Below are 26,726 nucleotides of genomic sequence, written 5' to 3' on the forward strand. Positions count from 1 at the left end.
ACCCCGATCATAACATAATCCTAACTATCATTTTAACCCTAACCCTAATTCTTAATAAAAGTGTATTATAACTCGTATTTTATCTCTTATACAGTTCTAACTACAATCTTAACCCTAACCTAATAATGACCCTAAACCAAACTCTGTCTCTAATCCAAAAGCTAATCCTAAGCATAGCCCTAACCATGATCTTCTAACCCTTATCCTAATAAGAATCCTAAACCAAGTGACCACAATTCTAACCCTAACCCTAACCCTACATCGAAACCTAACCTTAATCTTATAGTTATTCTTAAAATTGACATAAACCCTTTACTAACCGTAATCTCGACCTTAACACTAAAGTAGTAACCCTAAACCCTAACGCTAACCATAGTTCTAACCCTTACCCTATCCCTAATCCTTGATGTAAATCCTAACCCTTACCCTAAATATATAATTTTTAACCTAACCCTAAGCCCTAACCCTAATCCTAATCATAATGTAAATCCTAACCCTTACCCTAAATAGGTAATCTTTAACCTAACCCTAAACTTGACCATAATCCAAACACTAAACCTAACCTTAACCCTAATTGTTAACATAAACCTAAACATGATGTTAACCCTAACAAGTTAACCATAACCGTAACCCTAAATACAAATTAAATATTGTATAGTATAACTCTAAATTGATTATACAAAAATTCATTTAATTAATATTATGCTAATCATTAATTCACATGGCCTAAATATAAATAAATAAATGAAATTAATTTTAATTTTAATTTTTTTTCCTTATATATTCAAAATTCAAATCCTACTAGCCTATATACCTTCACTTTCATCTATATAAAGTTTACTGAGCGTATCGAGGCATTTTTTTCCATTTAATTTAATTTTTGCCTTTTGTATTTTTGTATAGCAAAAATTAAATTAAAGGAAAATATTCATCTTATTCAAACTCTTATTAGCAATCTCCCATTTACACATAATATATAATTTACATATACATACATATTCATCTTATTCAAACTCTTATTCCTAGCAATCTCATTCCTACTACCAATCTCTCATTCCTACTAGCATATATATCTTATATAATCTCTATAAAATATGCCAAGATATATCTTGGCATTTAATCTATAGTATAGATTGTACTTGCATTGTACACATTTTGATTAAACTAATATTTTTAACACTTATGTTATTTAAATCATATTTTTTCTCACTTATTTTTATTTTAAAGCAGCCCATTCCAAATGACTTTACGGAACTTCCCAATCCATCCTTAAAATAGTTGTGAGTTTGAAATATTTATAATTTTTTTATAGATTAAACTACAAGATATATCTAGATGTACTTTATATAGATTATATAAGATATATATGCTAGTCTATATTCACATTTATAGGAAGGAAATCATATCGACTTTTTACTGAAATTCAGCAAACGCATCCCATTAACGTAAGTGAAATCGTCATAAATATTGGAGTGGTATCCACACCCACATCAACGAAACATTGGTGTGAGGGAGAAGCAAAGAAAGTTAGACAGTAGTTGACGTGGGGAGAATCGATCTAAGAAACTTCTACGAACCAAGTGTAAAGCGGAAAAATCGAACCTTAGTTGTTCTCCCCTCCCCAACTCCGAGGAGAGAGAAGGGAGAGTCACTAGGGTTGATGGTTTTCACTTAGGAGAGACTTTACATTCAAAAGAGGGGTTGAAACCCACAAGATCCAATCCCATGCAATGCAAGATTGGATTCTATATGAGTTTCAAGGGTTGTGACATCAAGGATACCCTCTTTTGTAAAGAAATGTAGATAGAAAGATTGAACTAGGAATGCATGTAAAGTAGGAAAGATTCACTTATAAACAGAGATAGGAATATGATATGAAGCTGCAGACCTGGAATTAGCAGTAAAATGTCGAGACGGTGCTATTCTGCAAATTTGAGCGAAAGTTGACGGGACGATGGCGCCCGGCGTACACACGGTCCTCCGAAAAATCCACGAAACGAAGGTGGATCTGTTCGTCTCTGCACAAGGATTCCAGATCTTCAATTACAGCCGTGTACCTGCAACCTACACACAGAAAAGAGAGGACGATTAGGGGGTTAGGGATGAGGGGTTTGCCTTTAGGTCAAACCCCGGTTTTGGAATTAACCAAGAAATGAGAATGCTGTAAATGTAAATGTTTGTAATGTAAACAAGTACTGATACCTTGTTGTAAGAATGTTTGTATTCTTACATGCGAAGGTGTAATGTATGTAGTATGTAATGTGTTGTAAGTGATCTCCTCTTCAATGGTTGAATCCTTGTCTTGAATGCAACACTTAGCCTTGAATGGAGACTTAGAATGCTCAATTGCTTGAAGGAATGCTTGAATGCTTGAATGTTTGAATATCGTTTTCGCCTTTTTTATACATATGTCCTCCTCTCTTTTTGAGAGAGGAAATGTAGTTTATATACTTGTCAATTAGGGTTAAAAGACTAATTTTCCCGACCTTAGGCCGACCAGGAAATGTTATTTTCCAATTTGCAAACACAAAGACCCGAAGCCCCATAAGAGACCGAGCCCAAAATAGGGCCAGGGACCAAGGCGCTGGGTGCCATGGTCCTGGGGGACCAGGGCGCTGGGTGCCATGGTCCTGAAGGACCAGGGCGCTGGGCGCCATGGTCCCACCTCCAGGGACAGCAGGGTGCAAGGAGGATCAAGCCAGGGTGCTGAGAAATGCAGTTTTTAGTGTCATGAACAAGTTTCGGGGTCTCCATTCAGGTTCAGTGTTGCATCGCCATCATGAAGACCAAAATGCAGTCGAAATTGCAAGTGTCACAATTTTAGGATGCTACATTTAGCCCCCACTTTAGCGGGAGTATAAGCGTACGCTCATACTTCCAGTAAAGTACAAGGAAACAACATTGAAAGACTTTCACCATGTCAAGAAGGCAAGATATACCAAGCCCCCAGTGGACTAAGGATCTTACGACTTCGATTGACAAAGTAAAAGGGAAGATCACGAGGGAGAACCATGACTGTCAGTAGTAAGGTTCCCTCACTATGAGTCATGCAAGAAAGATATCAAAAATTTTCAAGGCAAAGCTAAATTTGTCAAGAAATTTTCAAGTATCTTGAAAAGATATGAACGGGATGTATGCCCCCCTACGTTAAAGCGATTGCACATGCCTCACCGGGGGTGATTGCTTTAAGGTAGTGATACATATAAGAAATGAGAAAGGAGCACGTTATCACAAGGATTTAGCCCCCAAGTGTGGGATAAACCCAAGGATAATAGACACAAAACACAAAGCACAAGGTGACTTCGCTTTCCTCGGGGTCAGTATGCTGTATGATAATTCATGTATATCATATGTATGTATGCATAATTGTTCTTCATTCCCCAATCAAGGAAGGTCACCTAGAAGAAGGGAACGCATGTGTCTTTTGAGTCAACATGAGAGAGACCAAAAGAGATCTCAATGCTTTGCATCGTCCTTAAGTAGACAACACTAAGGACAACAAATAGAAGAATGAGAATAACACATAGAAGAAGTAACGAAAGAGAGGAGGAGAGAGTCTGCTATGCTAATGAAACTAGTCTAGCACGTCATCTACCCCCCGATCTTGCTGATCAATATTTCGGGAAGGTAGGAAACACGCTAGAGGAGGAACATCCAACACAACAAATGGAGCTATCACAAGATCCAAACAAGGGCTATGTTCATGTTCCGAGCCACGTTGTTCTTGTCTAGGAGCTAGGATAAGTGCTTTAGAAAATTCGTTAGATAAATGGTTATCAACATCAGCATGTTCATATTCACTATCAGAATGAATAGGAGTAACATTTTCATCATGAATAACATTTTCATCTATATCGTCATCAAGATTTATAAAAATAGGATCTTTAACTCGCACCGGATCAAGACCATCATGCACCTTATGTTCAGGAGATTTCGGCTCAATCGTCAGCTAAGGAGAAAATGGAATAATACTGGCTGAAGGTGTTTTTGGGGATTGCAAAGTTTGAGAAGCAGTTGCCTGAGCTCTAAGATGACGCTTTCGTCGGTGTTCACGTGCAAAAAGATTTCGTCTAGTCTTAGTAGGAAGTTGAGGAGAGTGAGGAGGAGGAATGTTCTTATCCTTTTCACTTGGGTGTTTAGGTTGTGGTCTCTTAAGTTGAACAATAGGAGAAGAGGAAGCTCTCTTCTCTCCATAAGAGGAAGGAGGAGGAACTGCTCCATATAAGGGAGGAATAATTGGTTTAGGAAGGAGACCAAGTCCATCATGACGAGGAGGTATAGGTCTACTTTTAGGAAGTTTATTAGATATAGGCATAGTCACATCCATAGGAATGGGTTGGGAATCTTCTTGAGGAAAGACATTAGTTTTATCTTTCAAAGGAAGAACTTCCTTCTCAAGAACGATAGGAATGTCAAGTTTGGGTGTTCTAGGTTCACTTAGAGATAGGATCATATCTTTTTTCCACTTTTGATAAGATTTGAAAAGATGATCACTTCGTGGTGGAAGAGATTGGAATTGTTTAGGCCAAAAGTAATCAATAGGAACGCTAGAAGTTCTTTCAGCTGGTTTAAAGAGACTATGATTGATAGTAACAACTTCACCATTATGGGGAAATTTCAAACACTTGTGAATAGGAGAAGCAATAGCTTTCATGGAAGATAGCCAAGGATAGCCTAGCTTCACACGAAATTGTTCAGATGATGGAATAATAGCAAAGTCCACATCCAGGGATTTGTTATGGACCTCAATAGGTAATGTAATAGAACGAATTGCAGGAGAAGAAAATGCATCAAATAGTTTCACAACCACATTTGTTTCATCATAGATCACTTGATTCAATTGCAAAGTAAAAATAAATTCTTCAGTAATGACATTAACCATACAAGAAGGATCAACAAGCACTCCACGGCAAGGTGTGTTCTTGACTTTTGCAACTATATATAAAGGACCATCAGGTGCCTTGATAGTTTCACTGGAATCAAATGTGATGGAAGGTTCTTTAGGGATATTTTGTTGCTCCACAAAGTTAATCACATTCGGAGTCATAGACACAAGATCATCAGGTGAGACAGAGGATTCAGTAGTATCAATCACATTAGAGGTATGAGAAGGCAATGGATCAGTAAAAATCTGAAGATTTTGGTTAGGAGGAGCTACAGATGTGTTGCCTTTATCATTCACACCACAAACAGAGATAGTGTTATTATCAATCAAATCTTGAATTTTACTCTTTAAAGAAAAACATTTTTCAGTATCATGCCCAGGATGATGATGAAATTGACAAAACGATTTGTTATCAAAATAGGGTGAATTAATCTTTGCAGGATCTATTTGCCTTATAGGAGGAAGAGTAAGCACATTTTGTTCCAACAACTTATTCATAATACTATGCAATGATTCATTCAAAGGAGTAAACTTTCTTTCTTTCCTGAAAAACTTAGAAATAGGAGGCACACCTGATGCTGCATTCACATGGTTGTTGATGATGTTTTCATTGAATTTAATGGACTCTCTATTCGGTTTAAACTTCCCAAATGGTTGTTGACTACTATCACCCTTATCACTCGGAGCCATAGGATTTGCTTGTTCCATTTGACTCACAGTCAGTTGATAATTGTGAAGAGTTGCGCACAACTGTTGGAAAGAAGTAAACTCAGAAAACAGGAGTTTTTCTCTAATATCTTTTTGTAAATTAGAAATGAAGATTCTTTGAATATCATTGTCAGGTACTGGAAAAGAAATTTGAGCATACAAATGCTTATATCTACCAATAAAATCAGTCACTTTTTCTTTAACACCTTGCTTACAATGCATTAAATCAATCAAAGTAACTTTAGGACTTATATTGTTTTGAAATTGTTGAATAAAAGCATTTGCAAGTTGTTCGAAAGAAGAAATAGAATGAGAAGGCAATGAGCAATACCATTGTAGGGCTTTATCTCTTAATGTTCTAGTGAACAGTTTTGCAAGCAACCTTTGGTCATAAGAAAAATCAGTACATATTATTTGAAAGGTCTTAACATGTGTTAGAGGATCACCCTTACCATTATAAAGCTCCAAATGAGGAATTTCAACATGTTTAGGGGGGATAGCTCGAACAATGTCAAGAGAAAGTGGGCTCGCAACATCAAATGTGGGCACACTAAACTTAGATTGATTCATAGAGGCAATTTGTTGCTGTAAGGAAGAGACAGTTTGTGCAAGATTGTTAATGGTCGCTTCAGTCGAAGAGTTCATATTAGACGTGTTAGATTGTGATGGAGGTGTTATGTTATTGAAAGAAGGTAGAGAGTAAGGTGGTGGGACACTATGATAGCTAGTCATAGGAGATGATTGGAAAGGAGGAACACTACAAGGAGGAATGGAATGATTAAACGAATTGCCCCCTTGCGTCATGTTCATTTGTGGTGATATAATAGGAACACTTATTGAAGGAATGAATGAAGAATTTGGATTGATTGAAGGATTGCCCCCATGACTGGTGATCATAGGTGGGATGTCTTGGGTTGAAGTAGTCATTATGTTTGATGTAAAAGTAGGTATACTAGCAATAGAAGTCGTCAAAGGAATAGAATGATTGACTTGAGTAGGAGGTTGTGTATAATCTAAAGTTTCGGCACAACTTTTCATAGGCATCACATTCGAATCCACAATGTGTGCAATACCACGCAAAATATCAATTCCATTCTTATCACTTTGAACCATATGTTTTAGACCCTCAATTAATGAAAGAGCTTCGCTATCGAGGTATTCTTGAGACATCCATTGTCGAAAATCATCAAATTGGTTATCCAATTTTGAAAGTTGTTCTACAGAAACCTCATGGAGAGCTTCTTCATCATTAAGAGGATTAGAGGAATTACCCATGTCCTCGTTAAAAAGGCAATTCAAATTAGGTTCCATCTCCTCGGTAATTACACCTTGGAAAGACTTAATTCTAAGGCTTCGTCTAACAGGAATAGTGTAAGTAGGGCTTATTGTTGTAAAACTCATGCACTAAAGAAAGAGAGAAGATTTTGAATTTTAGAGGTAGAAAATTTCAATAAAATCAACCAATCTCCTAGATTTAAGCTGTAAAATGCAATCAGGACAATCTCCCGAAATTTCGAAAAAAATGTCCGGGACTGTGGCGCTCGGAGTGCACACGGTCCTCGCAATTTTTTTCGAAATTTTCAGGGATGAAAGTTATGATGATTTTAAAGCTAATCTAAAAAACTTGAGTGATTTTACAATCTGTAGATAGGCCAAATTAAAGTTGCAATCTCGAAATTGAACCCTACCAAGATTGTTGAAAACTGTAAAATTTGAAATTTGAAAAAGAGAGGGAAACTGAAATTTTGAATTTTATGATTTTAGAGGGAATGCCAAAAGCAATGCAAGTTTTTGAAATTTAAAAGTTGACTCGATTTCATGCAAAATTCGAATTTGAAAGTGGAAATCAAGGTTGTTGCAATTAAACACTTAATTTCAAAAGTCACAAACTGCAAAAATTTGAATAAAGCATTGAAATTTCGGATGAATGCTAACACACTTTTTAGATTTAGGACTGTAAGAAACACAATTTTGATATGAATTTCAGTTTCAACAATTTTTGAATGATTAGAAGCCTTAATCCAAGCAATCCCTAGACCAGCTTTGACTTTAATTTTGAAGTTGTTAAAATTGATAAAATCAGCCAAAATTCTGGATTTTAGCAGAAAAATACAGTAAGATCTAGCTCCCGAAATTTCGGAAAAAATGTCGGGGACGATGGCACTCGGGGTGCACACGGTCCTCGCAACTTTTTTCCAAATTTTCAAGGATGAAAGATATTGTGATTTTATTGCGGAATCCAAAGTTACAGCCGATTTGGAGGTGTTTTGATTAGTGGAATTGTCAGTCAAAGGTTGAATCAAGAAGGTCTTAAAAATTAGGGTTTTGACATTTAACCACTTAATTTTCAGAATTAAAGCACAAATATGAATTGACAATTTGCAATAGAAGGGTAGATCTGAAAAAAGCATTAACAATTAAACGTTTCACAGGTTTAATTACTAAAAGAAAATTTTAGGGTTTTTATGCAATCAACCTCTAAAATTTGCAAAAGATCAAACATGGAAATGCAATTAAGGAAGCAAATTTTTCAGATCTAACCATGAATAATCAGAACGAGGATGTTCACGTCGGGTTCACCAAAATGTAAAGCGGAAAAATCGAACCCTAGTTGTTCTCCCCTCCCCAACTCCGAGGAGAGAGAAGGGAGAGTCACTAGGGTTGATGGTTTTCACTTAGGAGAGACTTTACATTCAAAAGAGGGGTTGAAACCCACAAGATCCAATCCCATGCAATGCAAGATTGGATTCTATATGAGTTTCAAGGGTTGTGACATCAAGGATACCCTCTTTTGTAAAGAAATGTAGATAGAAAGATTGAACTAGGAATGCATGTAAAGTAGGAAAGATTCACTTATAAACAGAGATAGGAATATGATATGAAGCTGCGGACCTGGAATTAGCAGTAAAATGTCGAGACGGTGCTATTCTGCAAATTTGAGCGAAAGTTGACGGGACGATGGCGCCCGGCGTACACACGGTCCTCCGAAAAATCCGCGAAACGAAGGTGGATCTGTTCGTCTCTGTACAAGGATTCCAGATCTTCAATTACAGCCGCGTACCTGCAACCTACACACAGAAAAGAGAGGACGATTGGGGGGTTAGGGATGAGGGGTTTGCCTTTAGGTCAAACCCCAGTTTTGGAATTAACCAAGAAATGAGAATGCTGTAAATGTAAATGTTTGTAATGTAAACAAGTACTGATACCTTGTTGTAAGAATGTTTGTATTCTTACATGCGAAGGTGTAATGTATGTAGTATGTAATGTGTTGTAAGTGATCTCCTCTTCAATGGTTGAATCCTTGTCTTGAATGCAACACTTAGCCTTGAATGGAGACTTAGAATGCTCAATTGCTTAAAGGAATGCTTGAATGCTTGAATGCTTGAATGTTTGAATATCATTTTCGCCTTTTTTATACATATGTCCTCCTCTCTTTTTGAGAGAGGAAATGTAGTTTATATACTTGTCAATTAGGGTTAAAAGACTGATTTTCCCGACCTTAGGCCGACCAGGAAATGTTATTTTCCAATTTGCAAACACAAAGACCCGAAGCCCCATAAGAGACCAGGCCCAAAATAGGGCCAGGGACCAGGGCGTTGGGCGCCATGGTCCCACCTCCAGGGACAGCAGGGTGCAAGGAGGATCAGGCCAGGGTGCTGAGAAATGCAGTTTTTGGTGTCATGAACAAGTTTCGGGGTCTCCATTCAGGTTCAGTGTTGCATCGCCATCGTGAAGACCCAAATGCAGTCGAAATTGCAAGTGTCGCAATTTTAGGACGCTACACCAAGTTAGGACTTGAATTCATATATTTCAATTTATGAACATATACTCCATCTTAAGGTTCCGCAACTCAAATTTATTGTGTATAATCTCTCCATCTCTATTAATGATGTGTTTTTTCTTTTCTTACAAGATCTCATTTTGCACTTCTACTCAATCAAATATTAATACCAAAACCCTTGTCTCTAACACATTTACTTTTCAATATTTAATACCAAATGGAAGTATGAATTTCAAATATCCTCCCTACACTAATTTATGTGGGGAGGTGTGTATACAAATTAAAGTGTCATATAATTACAAATAAATAAACACAAAATAAATATGCCATAACATAATGATTTATGTGGGGAAAACTTTCAAGAGAAGAATTCTAGATTCAAAAGTAATGAAATATATTATTTAGTAAGCATAATGGTTATAATAAACTTACAAAATCTAAGCTTTAATAGGGATATTACTAGTAAGAGATCTAGAATAATTGTTAAAGTATGATGGTACATACAAAAATCACTATGAAACCTTCATCTCAAGCATCCAATAAATAGAAGTAGACATATTTCAAACTATCAAATAATAATTAAGAGATGATGAGCTAAAACCATCTAAAAGTGGTATGTAAATACCTAGTCAAAATCTAATACTCAAATCCCAAGATAAGTTCGCACACTAAAAAAACGTATTCCTTACACCAACCATAAGCTCATCATAATATAATCACCATCTTGAGGGCTCCTTTTAAATACTCTTAATAATTTGTTCTAAGATGTGTCATAACTTATTCAATAAGTTTAACTCTCTGTTACCACTTTATTATGAATTATAAATTCTCTTATATTTCCACTGTGAGAGGCCTAACATTTTAAGGCCATAACTTTCAATTTATAAATTTGAGTGATCCATTTTTTTCTATATTGAAGATATTTAGGAGGTCCATACTTTTGAAGCATTTTTCTTTGGTTAAGGATGTTTTGCAACCACTAAATCCTTAAAATTCATACGTTTGTGTTTATAGCCTAATTTTTTTTAAAAAATCATTATTAATATTAGTAAGGAAAGTTGAAATAACTTTGCAAAAAATATAAATAAGGTAGAGCACACTAGATTTTTAATTTTCTAAGATGTTTTTTTGCAAAATTATTTTAAAATTATATATTTACTAAAAAATTTTAGAAAAACATTTGAACTATCATATGGTTCTAGCTAACATTTTATGAAAGGTTTTATAAAATAATTTATTTTAAGAATAAAATAATTTTGAGATCATGTTCAATTCAATGTTGTTTTCTTTCAAAAAAGATGACAATTTTTTGTTTTCTTGATGTTTGAACCTCTTAATATCCACCATTTTAAAAGAACTGGTAGTTTAGAAACAAAATTGAAAGCACTATTTTTTTCAATCTTATTATATCTTCAAATTTATAGTGTAGACATTTTGAATTACTCATCTAAATATATTTTTTGCCTTAATTCGAGAACCACTTTTGACTCACTTTGGAATTATAACTTCCATTCATTTACATGTAGTGATGCATTATAAAATAAAAAGCACTATATATTTATGTTCTCTATGTGTGTGTATGAATGTGAAGTAAGAAACTTCAGAAAGTCTAGACTAATTTTAGAAACTATGAAAGGCTATATCTATTAATAAATTTATTTTTTAAAAGTAAAATTGTATGGTCACTGAGTAAAGGAAATTGGATCAATGGAAAAGAAACTTGGAATGAAAAAATCCAATGGCTACATGAACATGAAAGGAAGATGAGATGAAATGACTAGGATGAATGGGAAGATACTAAAATTGTAGAATAAATGGATTCAAACATGTGATATCTTTTGGTAGTTAAATAGTATAGAAGATGGATTAGCAATGACATCATTTATCATATTTATATTATATATATAAAAAAAGGAAATTAGAGTTTTTATGTTAAAGAAGTTTTTAATTCAACAATTTGAAATAATATTATTAATATAATATTAAGGTAATAAGGCATTAGGTTTTTTTTATGCATAAAATATAAAGTGAGTTGAATTTTATTGACTCAAACATTTTGTTACCTTTTTATCTTAGGTATTTAGCATCCAAATGAATTTGTCTTATATTTAATTTAGTCCCAAAAGTTTTAAAATTATTTGCATAGGTTAAAAAGGGTTTAGGAAAGTATAAAAACCATAGAAAAAGTTTCTAGAATACACTTAAAGTAGTATTCTTAATGGAAGGTGGATATTATAAAGTAGGTGATTTCATACCTTACTTTGTACAAATTTTCATAAGATTAATGCTAAATCTAGATTCATTTTATGAAATTGACTAAGTGTTTCTGTTTATTTAAATGAATTATATTTGAATAAATAATTAGATGATAAAATGAATAAATAAATAAATTCCTTCAAATAATGTAAGTATTTGAATAATATATATTTTGTTTTCTCTAGTAAAGATAAGAATTGGTATAAGATGGTCAAATTTTGAATTTGAATTTTGAAACATCAAATGATGGATTTATGAGTATGGAGTTTATTTCAAAAGTTTAGACTCAACTTACCAAATTTATAGAGTAGCCTAGTTATGATTTCAGGTTATTGTTTAAAAGTTATGACCAAATTAGTAGACAACTATCTTTTATACACAAGGACAAAAAAGTTACAATATGAAGGTGGAAATTAAATGTCTTGGGATAAGTAAATTGATATCCATAATACTGAAGAGTATATGGGAATATGGAAAAATATGGATTAAATGTGAATAAGCGATGAGTACATGTGATAATACATGGATACTGGAATTAGGGATAGGGAAATAACTTTAGACAAGATTGTAGCAATACATAGACATGTATTTTTATTATCTAAAATAAGAACAAAAATAAATTGAAAATTTCATGGGTATGCAAAATTAACCATTATATTTATCCTCACTTTATGGTCCACCTAACTCCCTAAATGATAATGTATCTCAAAGTTTATAGTATAGATCCCACCAAATATTTATTCTTTTATTAAATAATTTTCAAAATAAAAATATATATTGATGTCGATATTTATCATTCCAAATACAATTAGCATACCAACTATAATTTTTGAGTTGTAGTTTTCATTAGTGTCACTTTCCATCAATGCTTTTCTTATAAAATTGTAAGAGTTCATATTCCTTAGGGGGAAGCATACCAGTAGTCTTATAGCTAGCTTCATGCATCCACAAATCCTAAATGGTACATTGGGTTTCGAAAAAAAAAAAATTGTTGGTCTTTGTATGTGACTTAACTACTTATAGCTATTGTTCTGACTTCTAGGTAGTAACAACACATGTTGTGGGATTTGTTATGCACACAAGGGTTAAAATATGGTCATTTCCAAGCCTTTATTTATACCTACTTAAAGATGCACCAATAATCCTGCACTACAACCACCTCAAAAATGGCCAATAACTTATGCACAAAGGTCCCAATAGTAGTGTGTTATGGATACCAATAAATGTACACAAAGACTAAAATTTTTAACTATTAAAAATAAAATGAATGATTATTAATACAAGTAAAATTTATTAATGAACTTTTAATTATTTAATTATATTTTTCTGATTTCTTTAAAATTAATAATTAAAAAATTTGAGTGAAATAAAATGAAGAGATGGGATGTAATTGATGCCCTTCGCCTAGTTTAAGAATATTCTATGATGGTCTTTATAATCTCCACACCGAATAAGAATTTCGAGGAAAGAGGAAGTTGCATCATGTGTAACTCGAAGTTGCATCATGTGTAACTCAAATGCGAAGACCTTAAAAGGTTCTCTTAGGTGATGGAGGAAGCTCACTAAATAGGGAATTAGCTTTTGTCCATTCCTAGTGTGAGGGACCCGGGCAAGAGAGGAAATTCGCTTTTGACTCATATCCGATCGGATTCGTCCATTCTTCCCTCTTCACTCTCCATTACGATTTCAGTTACGTCTGTGATTGTGACTTTCTTTGCTTGACGACCACGCCAATGATCCTGCTCTACTCTCTACACTAGAGTCACCTCCCATCCATGCTGATGACGTATTCGCTTACGTTTCCAGACTCTGTTTAATAACGAGTAAATTGACCTCATTTAATTCCTATAAAAGCAAACGAAGAGTGACTGCATATCTAGCTTTACTCATTCTCAAAGTCAGAGAAATCCAAAGGAAATGGGCAGTGCACTATCTTCTTCTTCCCCCAAAACTCGTCCGACTGCAAAGTTAATACTGGATGATGGTGCGCTTCGAGAATATGAACATCCAGTGAAGGTAGCTCAAGTTTTAAACGAAAGGGGAAGGGAAACCTTCGTCATCTGCCTCTCTGACTCCATCAATTTTAACCAGTGTTTAACCCCTCTTCCTGCACAGGACGAATTGCAGCTGGATCGCCTCTATTTTCTCCTTCCACTGACAAAATTGAAATACACTTTATTGCCTTCTGAGATGGCTGCCATGGTCGTAAAAGCAGCTGCTGCCTTGCAATCAAAACAGAACAAGCACAGAAATAGCAGAAAACGGCGAGGTGCTAAAGTGATGCATGTGGTGGAGCCTGAAATGGATGGACACCAAATTCAGAAATCAGATTCATATCAATTTAATCAATTTGCAATTTTGGCAGTGGAGTCGAAGCGCACAACATCGAGAGGGATGAAGTTCGACCGCAAGAAGCATAAGCAGTCATGGACAACCAAACTTGCCCCAATACCCGAGGCCTTCGCTTATTGAATCATTATCTTCATTCCACAACTTCTCCTCGGGAATTTCCTTGAATATACAGCAAAAATGGATGCTGGTGTCCTCTGAGTTTCGGCCATGGCAAATATGTGAAAAGCTTTGGATCAGGAGACAGAGATGAACAGAGTACCTTCCAAGCAGAGGATGATAGAAGAGAGGGCAATAGTTTCCTACAAATATTCAAGGAAAAATGAAAATTATGAGTGTGTTCAGGCTAATTAAGGCATAATGGCATCCTGCAATTCTCTGCAGATATTTCTTATCCTGAGTGCATTAGGCTACAATTCAATATGTTTTCTCTGATATATTAAAAATGTGTTCTTGGTAGGATGTTGGATGTCTTGAAGTCAATCTTCATGTAACATTGACAAAGCAGTGAAATTTGTTTGTCAGGAGATAGAGAATGAAATTTATGTACAAGTGCCAAGGAAATGAAATGGCATGACATGTTCTGTTTTACAAATGAAATAAGGTACATTTGTATGATTAGATGACAAAGCTTCAGCATTGTACACAATGAATGGTTAGATTTCATATAAAAATAATAAATTTAATTTTAAAATTATGAACATGTTTGGGAAGTAGTGTCTTTGAATATGATCACAACATATGATTTTGAGTAGTAAATGTGTTTAAATTATATTAGATCAATAGTCGAAGTTATGACTGTAATAACCTTTTTGCATAGCACGACAACAACATAAATAAAATTTTCTCGATGAATTTGTAGTGTTCCTTAAATAGATGGTTATATACTCCATTTCATGAAGTAGAGCTCTTTGCAGTTATGTAAACCTAGATATTCTAGTGTTTGACAGTGACATCAATATTCATGTTATAGATAATTAGGTAGATCAGATGGAATTATCATTTTCTATTAATGACTTCTTTGACAACGAAAGGAATAAAATAGTTCATTTAAAAATCTTCATATGTGTCAATTTGTTGCAATCCCATGCATTTTGGGAAGAATGTTAGAATGGAAAGAAATATGAACCAGGTTGTGATCATTCTGTAGCCATCAAGAATGAATGTTATTCTAATATGGTTACATTTGTCATTATATCTAGTGAACACAATTGTAGAAGGAATATCACAATTTGTTAATTAACTTTAAAATGACAAAAAAAATAGCCCTCAAGGTTAGAGTAGGCAGTCAAGCCATTGAAAAATACAAATAATGTTCATAACTTCAATTCTTTTGGATTTATCCCTAAATAGATAGAGGGCAATTCATTTGAATAGAAATTATAGTAATGCATGTTAAGGCTTCCCTCTACAAATCTCATCAAATATTAATTATTTTATTATAAAAATATCTATGTCAATATTCCAAATACAATTGACACACCAAACACTCTTTCATGGTAATTTTTGTCAGCTTTTATATTGTATAAAACCACAAGTTCTCATATTGTACCTAATATAAGAGAATTCTTTATGATCAATACATCCAATGTGAATTTCAAGAAAATATGAAGGTGCATCATGTGTGACTCAAATGTAGGGCATTAGCTACGCAACATGGAGGATGCCCCTAGCCTAGACCTCCCCCTTGTTATACGGTACCTCAGGATCCGTGCACCCCTTGTGTCCCACTAGCTCAAAGGACATGTCCATGTCCTATGCATTTATGTTGCCTCTGTCTTACAGTCGTGCCCTTGATAATGGCGTCGTCGATTCGTCGTCGATTTCAAAGGGGACTATCATGGATAACGAGGTGCCAGTGGGAGAAAGGAGGACTCCGCAAGGAATTTGGGGAGGGGGGCCCAAGCCCATGGGGCTACGAAGGGCCCTCCCCTCCTCCTTTCTCTCGACGACGCCCCATTATCCATGATATTGAAATTTTATATTATTTTTTAATATCACGTTGCCTACCAAAAACAAAGATTAAATGTAACTGCTACCAACTATTATTTTTTTCCCACTTTTTTTCCATATATTTATACAAAGATTATTTTTTAACTCATTTGAACTGAGATGATTGGATTGAAGGAGGGGCTATTGGGCATTGGTGAAGTTTGAGGTGAAGCGAGCAAATTTTCTTGTAGATTAAGGTACTAATAAAAAAGAATTCTTTATCATTTTGGTGTATTTTTCTTCTATCAGAATTAGTCATATTATAAATAATTCAACTAGATTCTTATTCCAGGATTTTATTATTATTATTATTATCAATATTTTTGCTTGAATTATTTTTCCTAGAATCAGTAAATGACATTAACTTTCATGTGCCATTGCACTTTTTTATGATTTTATTTTTAAATTCAAAATTTTATAGAATTTTACAGCCTTAAATTATTTTATGCACCATTTTTTTTATTATATAAGTCTTTTTGATTTTTGATTTAATATATTTATCTTTTTGTTAAAAATAATAAAAATGATTATTATAAGCTACTCCAATGTTTCCAATGTACTATATACCACTATTATAATATTATATACTTGTCGCAACATTTTGAAATGCAAGCTTATCTTATATGAAAGCGCCTACTTAACATTATATTTAGTACGAGTTATTAAAGAGACACTAAGAATTCTTTTGAAAAGTCCTTTGTAAATTGTGCTAAACATAATGTTGGATAGCCACAAGTATATTATACTAGTCACCCATTTCCTGTAACTTACATTTCCTTCATTTCATATTTATAGTTGCTTCTAATAGGTATATAATGTATGTTTAATTTATAGAGAATGAGTAGTAAAACACTTTCTACTTTTAGAAAGTGGGTCCAAGTTAGAGAAGAGTAAAAAGTGGGTCCAAGTTAGCTAGGTACCTTAGAAGGGGAATTTGGATGACCCAATAAGGATGATAAAAAGAGATGAAAGGACAAGGAGTGAATTCTAGAATTAAGCATATTAGGACTTTCCGGGTTTAAGGATTTGGAATCATAGAGTAACAATATGAAGAGAAGAACAAGTTTGATAGTTGGACACTAAAAATATTTGTTGCAAGATTTTTGGATTAGATTGTGTAATAGTTTTTGTATTAACGTTTCAGATCACACTCTGTGATCCATCATCAAGATGCAAGAGAGCTGAAGAACATAAAATGGAAAATTGCAGACTAGAACTGCAAATAAAATGAAAGAGAAGAAGGAGAGAGAAAGTGACACAAGATCCTAAGCTTTGGTGGACAATACAAAAAGAAAAGAAAAGGCAAAAAACTTAACTCCTTGTGCCACTTTTTATTTGGGATTATAGTCTGCAACTTCCCATTTTATGTTCCTCAATTCTCGAAATCTGATATCATTCATTAAAAAGGATTTAAAGGTAAATTAAGATACTTCAAAGTTTTGGGGGAAATTAGAAATAGCATTTTCGTGAGGGGGAAGCTAAAAAAAAGTCAGACAATGGTTGACGTGGGGAAAATTGATCTAAGAAACTTCGACGAACCAAGTGAAGGATGACCAAGTCAACAGCGACACGCGCTTTGTCTTTGCTTTCGCGTTCCCGTCATTAGAAACACACGTTTAGTGTGGGGAAACAGATTCATTTTAATGTTAATTAGAAAAGTCGTCATTTCTTAACTCACCTTGCCATTAAAATAGTATATTTTTTTGTGTGAGTCTGTTTGCTTGTCGAGCACGCCAATGTTCCATTAAAGTGGCTCCTGGACTCTCTGCGTATTCATCCATGTGACGATTTCGCTACGTTTCACTACCCAGTATTTTGACCTCATTTTATCCCTATAAATGCAAACTACGAGACTGAATGGGTAGCTTTACTCATTCTCTACATTTCAGATATCCAAAGGAAATGGTGTAGATAAGATAAACACAAAATAGCAGAAAAGAAAATCAGACAACAAGAAAAGACATGAGACACAAGATTTAATGCGGTTCACCATTAAGTGGTTACGTCCACCAGAAACGTAGAGAGAATTTTTATTAACTAATATCAATTCTACAGTACATCATGTATGGGCTGCACACGGTCATTTATATATAGATATTAGATATGAAATGAACAGTCTTCTGGGGAAGACAAACAACCATGTGACTGTTGGGCTTCATATACCCAACAATCTCCCCCGTGAAGTCCAACCGGCACAGCCTATAACACTCCTTGCATCTCCATTCCAAAGCTCATACTACAATCAGTTGACAAGACTTTAATTTTGCGAAGTCTTGTTCACGAACACTACGGATTAATCTTCTCCAAATTAAATCGGAGTTATAAACATCTTCTCCTACTAATCTTCCAGGCACAAATTGACCCCGTATTCCATAACCAGGAACACTAGATTCGACGAGTTCAAAATACATTCTTCCATTATAGTCAACAACACCAATGCTCCTCTTCTCTACAACCGCAACTTCTTCAGTATGACCAACAACGATTGTTGCCAAAGCAACTTCTCCTTTGAGGACCATCACAGCCGTAGCATTTTCGAGAGCCAAAGCTTGGCAATGTCCGCACCAAAGTCCAACCGATTCTCCAAAAATATTAGCCCGTCTGTATACACCCAACTCCTAGGTTTGAAGGCATGGGAGAGGAGCGCACAATCAATGCATTCCACTCTGCCTCCACTGCTACAATCTGCAACAATAAATCATCACTTTTGCAATCTGCCTGTTCTTCTTCAGGGTCATCCTCATTCGCTAGATTCGAAACTACATCCTCCTCACCCTAGGAAGCATCCTCCTCATCTTGGAAGGGAAACAAACTAGTCTCTTCTTCAAACAACGAATACAACAAACCCTCTTCTTCTTCAGCCGAAGTCTCCTCCTTTTTCTAGCCATCCCACCAATGATGTTTGGTTTCATCCTCCACGTGGACATCACTCTCTACCGAGTCTAAACTGCCAAGAAATTTTTTGATGACTGATTCGGTTCATCATCTGATTCGACCTCATCATCTGAAACTTCATCCTGTTTATTGATAACATAAAAGCACCCAGCTCCGGGATCAAACACAAATTACGGGCACTCATATCCATGATCAACTCTCCAATCGGATCCCATCTCTACTCAACATTTCACCATAGCTCAGATACCAATTGTTAGTTTAAAATGAGCAGAGAAGAACATAAGATAAACACAAAATAGCAAAAAAGAAAACCAGACAACAAGAAAAGACATGAGACACAAGATTTAATGTGGTTCACCACTCAGTGGCTACGTCCACCAGAAACGTAGTGAGAATTCTTATTAACCAATATCAATTCTACAGTACATCATGTATGGGCTGCACACAACCATTTATATAAACATATTAGATATGAAATGAAGAGTCTTCTGGGGAAGACAAACAACCATGTGACTGTTGGGCTTCATATACCCAACAAATGGCCACTGGTTTATCTTCTTCTTCCCCCAAAACTTGTCTGACTGCAAAGTTAATACTGGACGATGGTGGGCTCTGAGAATATGAGGATCTAAAGAAGGTAGCTCAAGTTTTAAGTGAAAGGGAAAGGAAAGCCTTTTTCATCTGCCTCTCTAACTCCATCAATTTTAATGAGTGGTTAACCCCTTTTCCTGCGCACCACGAATTGGAACTAGATGGCATGAAATGTTGTCTTTTAGAAATGAAATATGTGCATTTGTATGATAGAAGCCATAATATATAAAATTTGCACTTTATTATTGCTAGCAAATGAATGGTTAAATTTCATATAATTTGAAAGTAAGGTCTTTTGGAGATACTGCTATTGAATATGACCACAATATATGATTTAGAGTAGTAAATGTGGTTAGATTATATTAGATCAATAGGTAAAGTTACAATTGTAATAACTTTTTTTATGTAGATTCTAATGGAATCCTTCACATATTTGTCTATTAGATTATAATCAATTTATAACATCGTAGTGGATTCAGATATATATGCAATATTTCATATATCTCAATTTATGAACATATCCTCCATCTTAAGGTTCTACAACTCAAATTTATTGCCTATACATTTCTCCATCTCTATTCATGATGTGTTTATTCTTTTCTTACAAGATCTCATTTTACACAACTTCCACTCAATCCAATATTAATACCAAAACCCTTATCCATAACACATTTACTTTTCAATATTTAATACCAAATGAAAGTACAAATTTCAAATATGCTCCCTACACTAATTTATGTGAGGTGGTGTGTATAAAAATTAAACATGTCATATAATTACAAACAAATAAATACAAAATAGATATGCCATAATATAATGATTTATGTGGGGAAAACTATTTCAAGAGAAGAATTCTAGACTCAAAAGTAACTCAATGTATTATTTAATAATCAAAATGGTTATAATACACTTACAAAGTCAAAACTTTTATAGGGATAAATTACCAATAAGAGATCTTGAATAATTTTGAAAGTATGACAACACCTACAAAAATCACTATGAAACATACATCTCAATCATCTAATAAATAAAGGAGGACATATTTGAAACCACCAAATACTAGTTAGGAGATGAGGAGTCAAAACCATCTAAAAGTGGTACATAAATACCTAGTAAAAATCTAATACCCAAATCCCAATATAAGTCTACAGACTAAAAAATAGCGTATTCCATATTCCAACCATAAGCTCATCATAATATACTCACCATCTTGAGGGATCCTTTTTTTATCATCTCCATTCAAAGACTCTTTATAATTTGTTCTAACATGTGCCATAAGTTATTTAATAAGTTTAACTCTCTCTTATCGCTTTATTATGAATTAAAAATTCTCTTATTTTTCCACTTTGAGAGGCTCAAAATATCAAGACCATAACTTTCAATCTATAAATTTGAGTGATCCATTTTTTTCTATATTGAAGATATTTAGGGGGTCCATATTTTTGTAGCCAACTTTCTTTGATTAAGGATGTTTTGGAACCACTAAATCCCTAAAATTCATACTTTTGTGTTTTATTGCCTAATTTTTTATTTTTTTCATTATTAATATTTGTAAGGAAAGTTGAGATAACTTTGCAAAAAAAAATAAAAAATGGTAGAGCACATTAATTATTTTAATTTTCTAAGATGCTTTCAATTGTGAAATTATTTAAAAGTTATATATTTAATAAAATATTCATAAAAATACAATTGAACTACCACATGGTTCTAGCTAACATTTTATAAAAGGCTTTTATAAAATAATTTAATTTAAGAACAAAATAATTTTGAGATCATGTTCAATTCTATGTTGTTTTCTTAAGAGAAAGATGATAATTGTGTTTTCTTGATGTTTGAACCTCTGAATATCGACCATTGTAAAAGAATTGGTAGTTTAAAAATAAAGTTGAAAGCGCTAATTTTTTCAATCTTACCACATCTTCAAATTTTTAATGTAGACATTTTGAATTACTCATCTAAATGTATTTTTTTCTTAATTCAAGAACCACTTTTGACTCATTATGAAATGATAACTTCCATTCACTTACATATAGTGACACATTCTAAAATAAAAAACATTATATAGCGTTGAACTATTATTTATGTTTTTTGTGTGTATGAATGTCAAGTAAGAAACTTTAGAAAGTCTAGACTAATTTGAGAAACTATGAAAGGCTGGATCTAATAACAAAAAAAGGGAAAAGTTGTATGGTCACTTAGTAAAGGGGATTGGATCAATGGAAAAGAAAATTTGAATGCAAAAATTCAATGGCTAGATGAGCATGGAAGGAAGATAAGAGGAAATGACTAGGGTGAATGGGAAGATACTAAAATTGTAGAATAAATGGATTCAAACATGTAATATCCTTTTGTAGTTGAATAGTATAGAAGATGGATTAACAATGAGATCTTTTGCCAAATTTATATTATATAAAAAAAGGAAATTGGAGCTTTATGTTTGAGAGGATTTTAAGTCAACAATTTGAAATAATATTATTAATATAATATTAGGGTAATAAGACATTAGGTTTTGATGCATAAAATTTGAAGTGAATTAGATTTTATTAACTCAAACAATTGGCTATCTTTTTTATCTTAAGTATCTAGCATCTAAATGAATTTTTCCCATATTTAATTTAGTCTCAAAAGTTTTAGAATTAGTTGCATAGGTAAAAAAAGGTTGTAGGAAAGTATAAAATTTAGTTCACAATTTGGTAAAATATATGAAACCATAAAATTTAGTTCACAATTTGGTAAAATATATGCAACAATAGAAAAAAATTCAAAAATACACTTAAGGTAATATTCATTGCAATAGGTATAATAATGGAAGGTGGATATTATAAAGTAGGTGATTTCATACTTATATTGTACAAATTTTCATAAGATAAATGTATTAATCTAGATTCATTTTATGAAATTGATTAAGTGTTTCCTTTTCTTAATATGAATTATATTTGAATAAATTCTTGGATGATAAAATGAATAAAAAATTAAATTCCTTCAAGTACAAGTATTTGAATAATATGTTTTGTTTTTTCTAGCAAAGCAAAAATTGGTATAAGATGGTCAAATTTTGAATTTGAATTTGAATTTTGAAACATCAAATGATGGATTTATGAGTGTGGAGCTAATTTCGAAAGTTTAGACTCAATTTGTCAAATTTATAGAGAAACCTAGTTATGATTTTGGATTATTGTTTAAAAGTTATAACTAAAATAGTAGACAACTACCTTTTATACATAAGGACAAAAAAGTTACAAAATAAGGTAAAAATTAAATGTCTTGGGATAAGTAAATCGATATCCATAATATTGAAGAGTATATGGGAATAAATATGGATTGAATATGAATACAAGATGAGCACATGTGATAATACATGGATACTGGAATTAGGGATAGAAAAATAACTTTGAACAAGATTGTAGCATTTATCAATATGTAATTGTATTTTTGTTCTCTAAAATAAGAGCAAAAATAAATTGAAAATTTCAAGGGCATGTTATATTTATCTCACTTTGTGGTCCACCTAACTCCCTAAATGATAATGTATCTCAAAGTTTGTAGTATAGATCTCACCAAATATTTATTCTTTTATTAAATAATTTTCAAGATAAAAAAAAATATATGTCAATGTCGATATTTATCATTCCAAATACAATTAGCACACCAATTATATTTTATAACTTGTAGTTTTCATTAGTGTCACTTTCCATCAACTGTTTTCTTATAAAATCGTAAGTTTTCATATTCTCTAGGGGAAGCATACTAGTAGCCATTATAGCTAGCTTTGTGCCCCACTAATCCTAAATGGTACATTAGGTTTTGACAATGTTTTGCTAGTTGTCCTTGTATGTGACGTAATTATTTATATCTATTATTTTGACTTCTAGGTAGTAACAACGCATGTTGTAGGATCCATTATGCATGTAACGGTCAGAATATGATCATTTCCAAGTCTCGCCCACCTCAAAAATGGCCAATAACTTATGCACAAATGCCCCAATAGTTGTGCGCTTTGAGTACCAATATAGTACACAAAGACCAAAAATTTCAACTATTAGAAATAAAATAAACAGCTATTGATACATATGAAATTTATTGATGAACTTTTAGTTATAATTGAACAAATAATGAACCATAATTAGAAGATGGGCTGTAAGTTATGCTCTTCCCCTAGTTAGAGAATATTCTATGCTGGTCTTTGTAATCTCCACACCGAATAAGAATTTCGACGACAGAGGAAGTTGCATCACGTGCAACTCAAATGTGAAGACCTTAAAATGATGGAGAAAGCTCGCTAAATAGGAAATGCGCTTTTGACTCTTTTTTTGGTCTAATTTTGACTTGCTCATCCTTCACGTGCTTTCTTGGTGATGTTTGGCAATTATTTTTTTCGCAAATCCGATCGGATTCGTTCATTCTTCCGTCTGTGATTGTGACTTTCTATGCTTGTCGACCACGCCAATGTTCCATCTTGATTGTGACTTTCTCTACACTAGGCCGCCTCTACACAGCAGTGACGTCTCATCCATGCTTATGACGTATTCGCTTACGTTTCCACACTCTGTTTAATAACGAGTAAATTGACCTCATTTAATTCCTATAAAAGCAAACGAAGAGTGACTGGATTTCTAGCTTTACTCAATTCTCTAAATTTCAGAATTCCAAAAGAAATGGGCATTGCTCTATCTTCTTCTTCTTCTTCCCCCAAAACTCGTCCGACTGCAAAGTTAATACTGGACGATGGTGCGCTTCGAGAATATGAACATCCAGTGAAGGTAGCTCAAGTTTTAAACGAAAGGGGAAGGGAAGCCGCCTTCATCTGCCTCTCTGACTCCATCAATTTTAACGAGTGTTTAGCCCCTCTTCCTGCACACCACGAATTGCAGCTGGATCGCCTCTATTTTCTCCTTCCACTCACAAAATTGAAATACCCTTTACTGCCTTCTGAGATGGCTGCCATGGTCTTAAAAGCAGCTGCTGCCTTGCAATCGAAACAGAACAAGCACAGAAATAGCAGAAAACGGCGAGGTGCTAAAGTGATGCATGTGGTGGAGCCTTCATATCAATTTAATCAATTTGCAATTTTGGCAGTAGAGTCGAAGCGCACAACATCGACAGGGATGAAGTTCGACCGCAAGAAGCATAAGCAGTCATGGACAACCAAGCTTGCCCCAATACCCGAGGCCTTCGCTTATTGAATCATTATCTTCATTCCACAACTTCTCCTCGGGAATTTCCTCGAATATACAGCAAAAATGGATGCTGGTCTCCTCTGAGTTTCGGCCATGGCAAATATGTGAAACGCTTTGGATCAGGAGACAGAGATGAACAGAGTACCTTCCAAGCAGAGGATGATAGAAGAGAGGACAATAGTTTCCTACAAATATTGAATGAAAAATGAAAATTTTGAGTGGTTTCAGGCTAATTAAGGCATAATGGCATCCTGCAGTTTTCTGCAGATATTTCTTATCCTGATCGCATTAGGCTACAATTCAATATTTTTTCACTGATATGTAAAAAAGGTGTTCTTGGTAGGATGTTGGATGCCTTGAAGTCAATCTTCATGTGACACTGACATAGCAGTGAAATTTGTTTGTCATGAAAATTCAACTACAATAATTCTAATGCCAAGAAAATGAAATGGCATGAAATTTTCTATTGTAGAAATGAAATACGTACATTTGTATGATTAGATGACAAAGTTTCAGCATTGTTGGCAATGAATGGCTACATTTCATATAAATAAATTAAAATTTAAAATTATGAAGGTGTTTGGGAAGTAATTTCTTTGAATATGACATATGATATTGAATAGTAACATGGTTAGATTATATTAGGTCAATAGTCGGAGTTATGGCTGTAATAATTTTTGTCAATAACATACATATAATATATAGACCTAAAAACAATTCATCTAATTATTACAAATTTTATTTGATAATAGTAATTTTAGATGAACATTTACTTTATTGTAGATAGTTATAATTATTCTTAGAACAAAATAAAAAGTAATTTCTAGATATAAAAACCTTTTTAGGTGCATTTTATTCTTATAATAATGTAGTTATTCTAAGTATTGGATGAATGATAATTAATGGGGATAAGTTTTAGAAATTGAGAGATTCCAACTCATATTAATATATGCATATTTCAATGATGATTTTAAGTTGTATAATTAGTGATTCCTATTACAAATAAAGGAAATAAATCTAGAGCCATAGATTAAAAGAGGTCCGTTCAATAGTATTTTCTAGATGTTTTCTTCCTACTTGAAGGGATTTTTTATACATGCATAAACACATTTCTTCTTTTAATATCTAATAAACATCTTGAAAGGATATGACAAATTTTTTATTAAAGTCTTCCAAATTAAGAAAAACACATTTATGTCCATCAACATATATTATCAATAGTAAAGAAAGTAAAAGAATGTGGTGGCTAATGCTTGCATCCTTGAACTACATCTACAATTTGTTGGCCAACAACCAACTTTCCCACCAAATGCCCTCTTTAGCTAGCTACAATATAGCAATGAAAGCATCATAATCATCGGGATATTGTTGTTTCTCTACTAATAATTAAATTTTGCTCATAATTGTAATGTAAATATCTTAAGCTTTAATGATAAAATATATGTACAACAGACAATGAAAAATATCATAATATGTTAATTTAAACGAGCAAATAAAAACATATAAACAACACAAAACAACAGAATGTAAATTATACAAACACACAACAACACACTACACAACGAACTACGTGATTCACCATAATTAGCTACATCTACGAGAAAGTGGGGAATAACTTCTATTAATCGATGTCCCAATACTACATCATAAATGGACTGCACACAACCATTTATACAATTGCATTTAGCTATGACACCAAGAGATGGGAGAATGTGAATGATCATGTGATTGTTGGACTTCACATTCCCCACAATCTCCCCCTTGAAGACCAACCAATATATCCATCCACTATGACATTCCCCGTATTTCTAGTTCCAAACTCACGGTGTAACTAGGCCCATCGAAAATTTTAACTTTACCAAATTTCATTCACGAACACTGCAAATACACATTCTCCAAATCTAATCAAAATTAAAAACATCTTCTCCTACAAGCACAAACTCGCCCATTAAACCATCAAGTTCGAAAATAGAAGAATCCTTATATGCATACTCAACATGGTAACCTGCCCATGTACTCCCCTTCTTTGTAACCCTAAACAAAGCATCTAAAAGACCGTAAGCTTCAAAATGTTCTAGCTCCAACCAAATGA

General features: G+C 33.6%; 2 protein-coding genes across 2 annotated transcripts; both read left to right on the forward strand.

The window, feature by feature from the left end:
• Positions 1–13,527: 13,527 nt before the first annotated feature.
• LOC131874785 (uncharacterized) lies at positions 13,528–14,373 on the forward strand. The gene has a single exon (XM_059218707.1). The coding sequence runs from the start codon at positions 13,548–13,550 to the stop codon at positions 14,100–14,102; it is 555 nt and encodes a 184-aa protein (XP_059074690.1). The 5' UTR covers positions 13,528–13,547; the 3' UTR covers positions 14,103–14,373.
• Positions 14,374–24,112: 9,739 nt separating this feature from the next.
• On the forward strand, positions 24,113–24,640 carry LOC131047732 (uncharacterized). The gene has a single exon (XM_057981529.2). It carries the CDS (start codon positions 24,113–24,115, stop codon positions 24,638–24,640), a length of 528 nt encoding a protein of 175 aa, XP_057837512.2.
• Positions 24,641–26,726: the final 2,086 nt, after the last annotated feature.

Source organism: Cryptomeria japonica, chromosome 4 (genome assembly GCF_030272615.1).
Source record: "Cryptomeria japonica chromosome 4, Sugi_1.0, whole genome shotgun sequence".
Classification (NCBI taxonomy): Eukaryota; Viridiplantae; Streptophyta; class Pinopsida; order Cupressales; family Cupressaceae; genus Cryptomeria; species Cryptomeria japonica.

What these genes read in the sequence shown, in the direction of transcription:
- LOC131874785 (XM_059218707.1), top strand. Translation starts at nt 13,548, where the DNA reads ATGGGCAGTGCACTATCTTCTTCTTCCCCCAAAACTCGTCCGACTGCA.
- LOC131047732 (XM_057981529.2), top strand. Translation starts at nt 24,113, where the DNA reads ATGGGCATTGCTCTATCTTCTTCTTCTTCTTCCCCCAAAACTCGTCCG.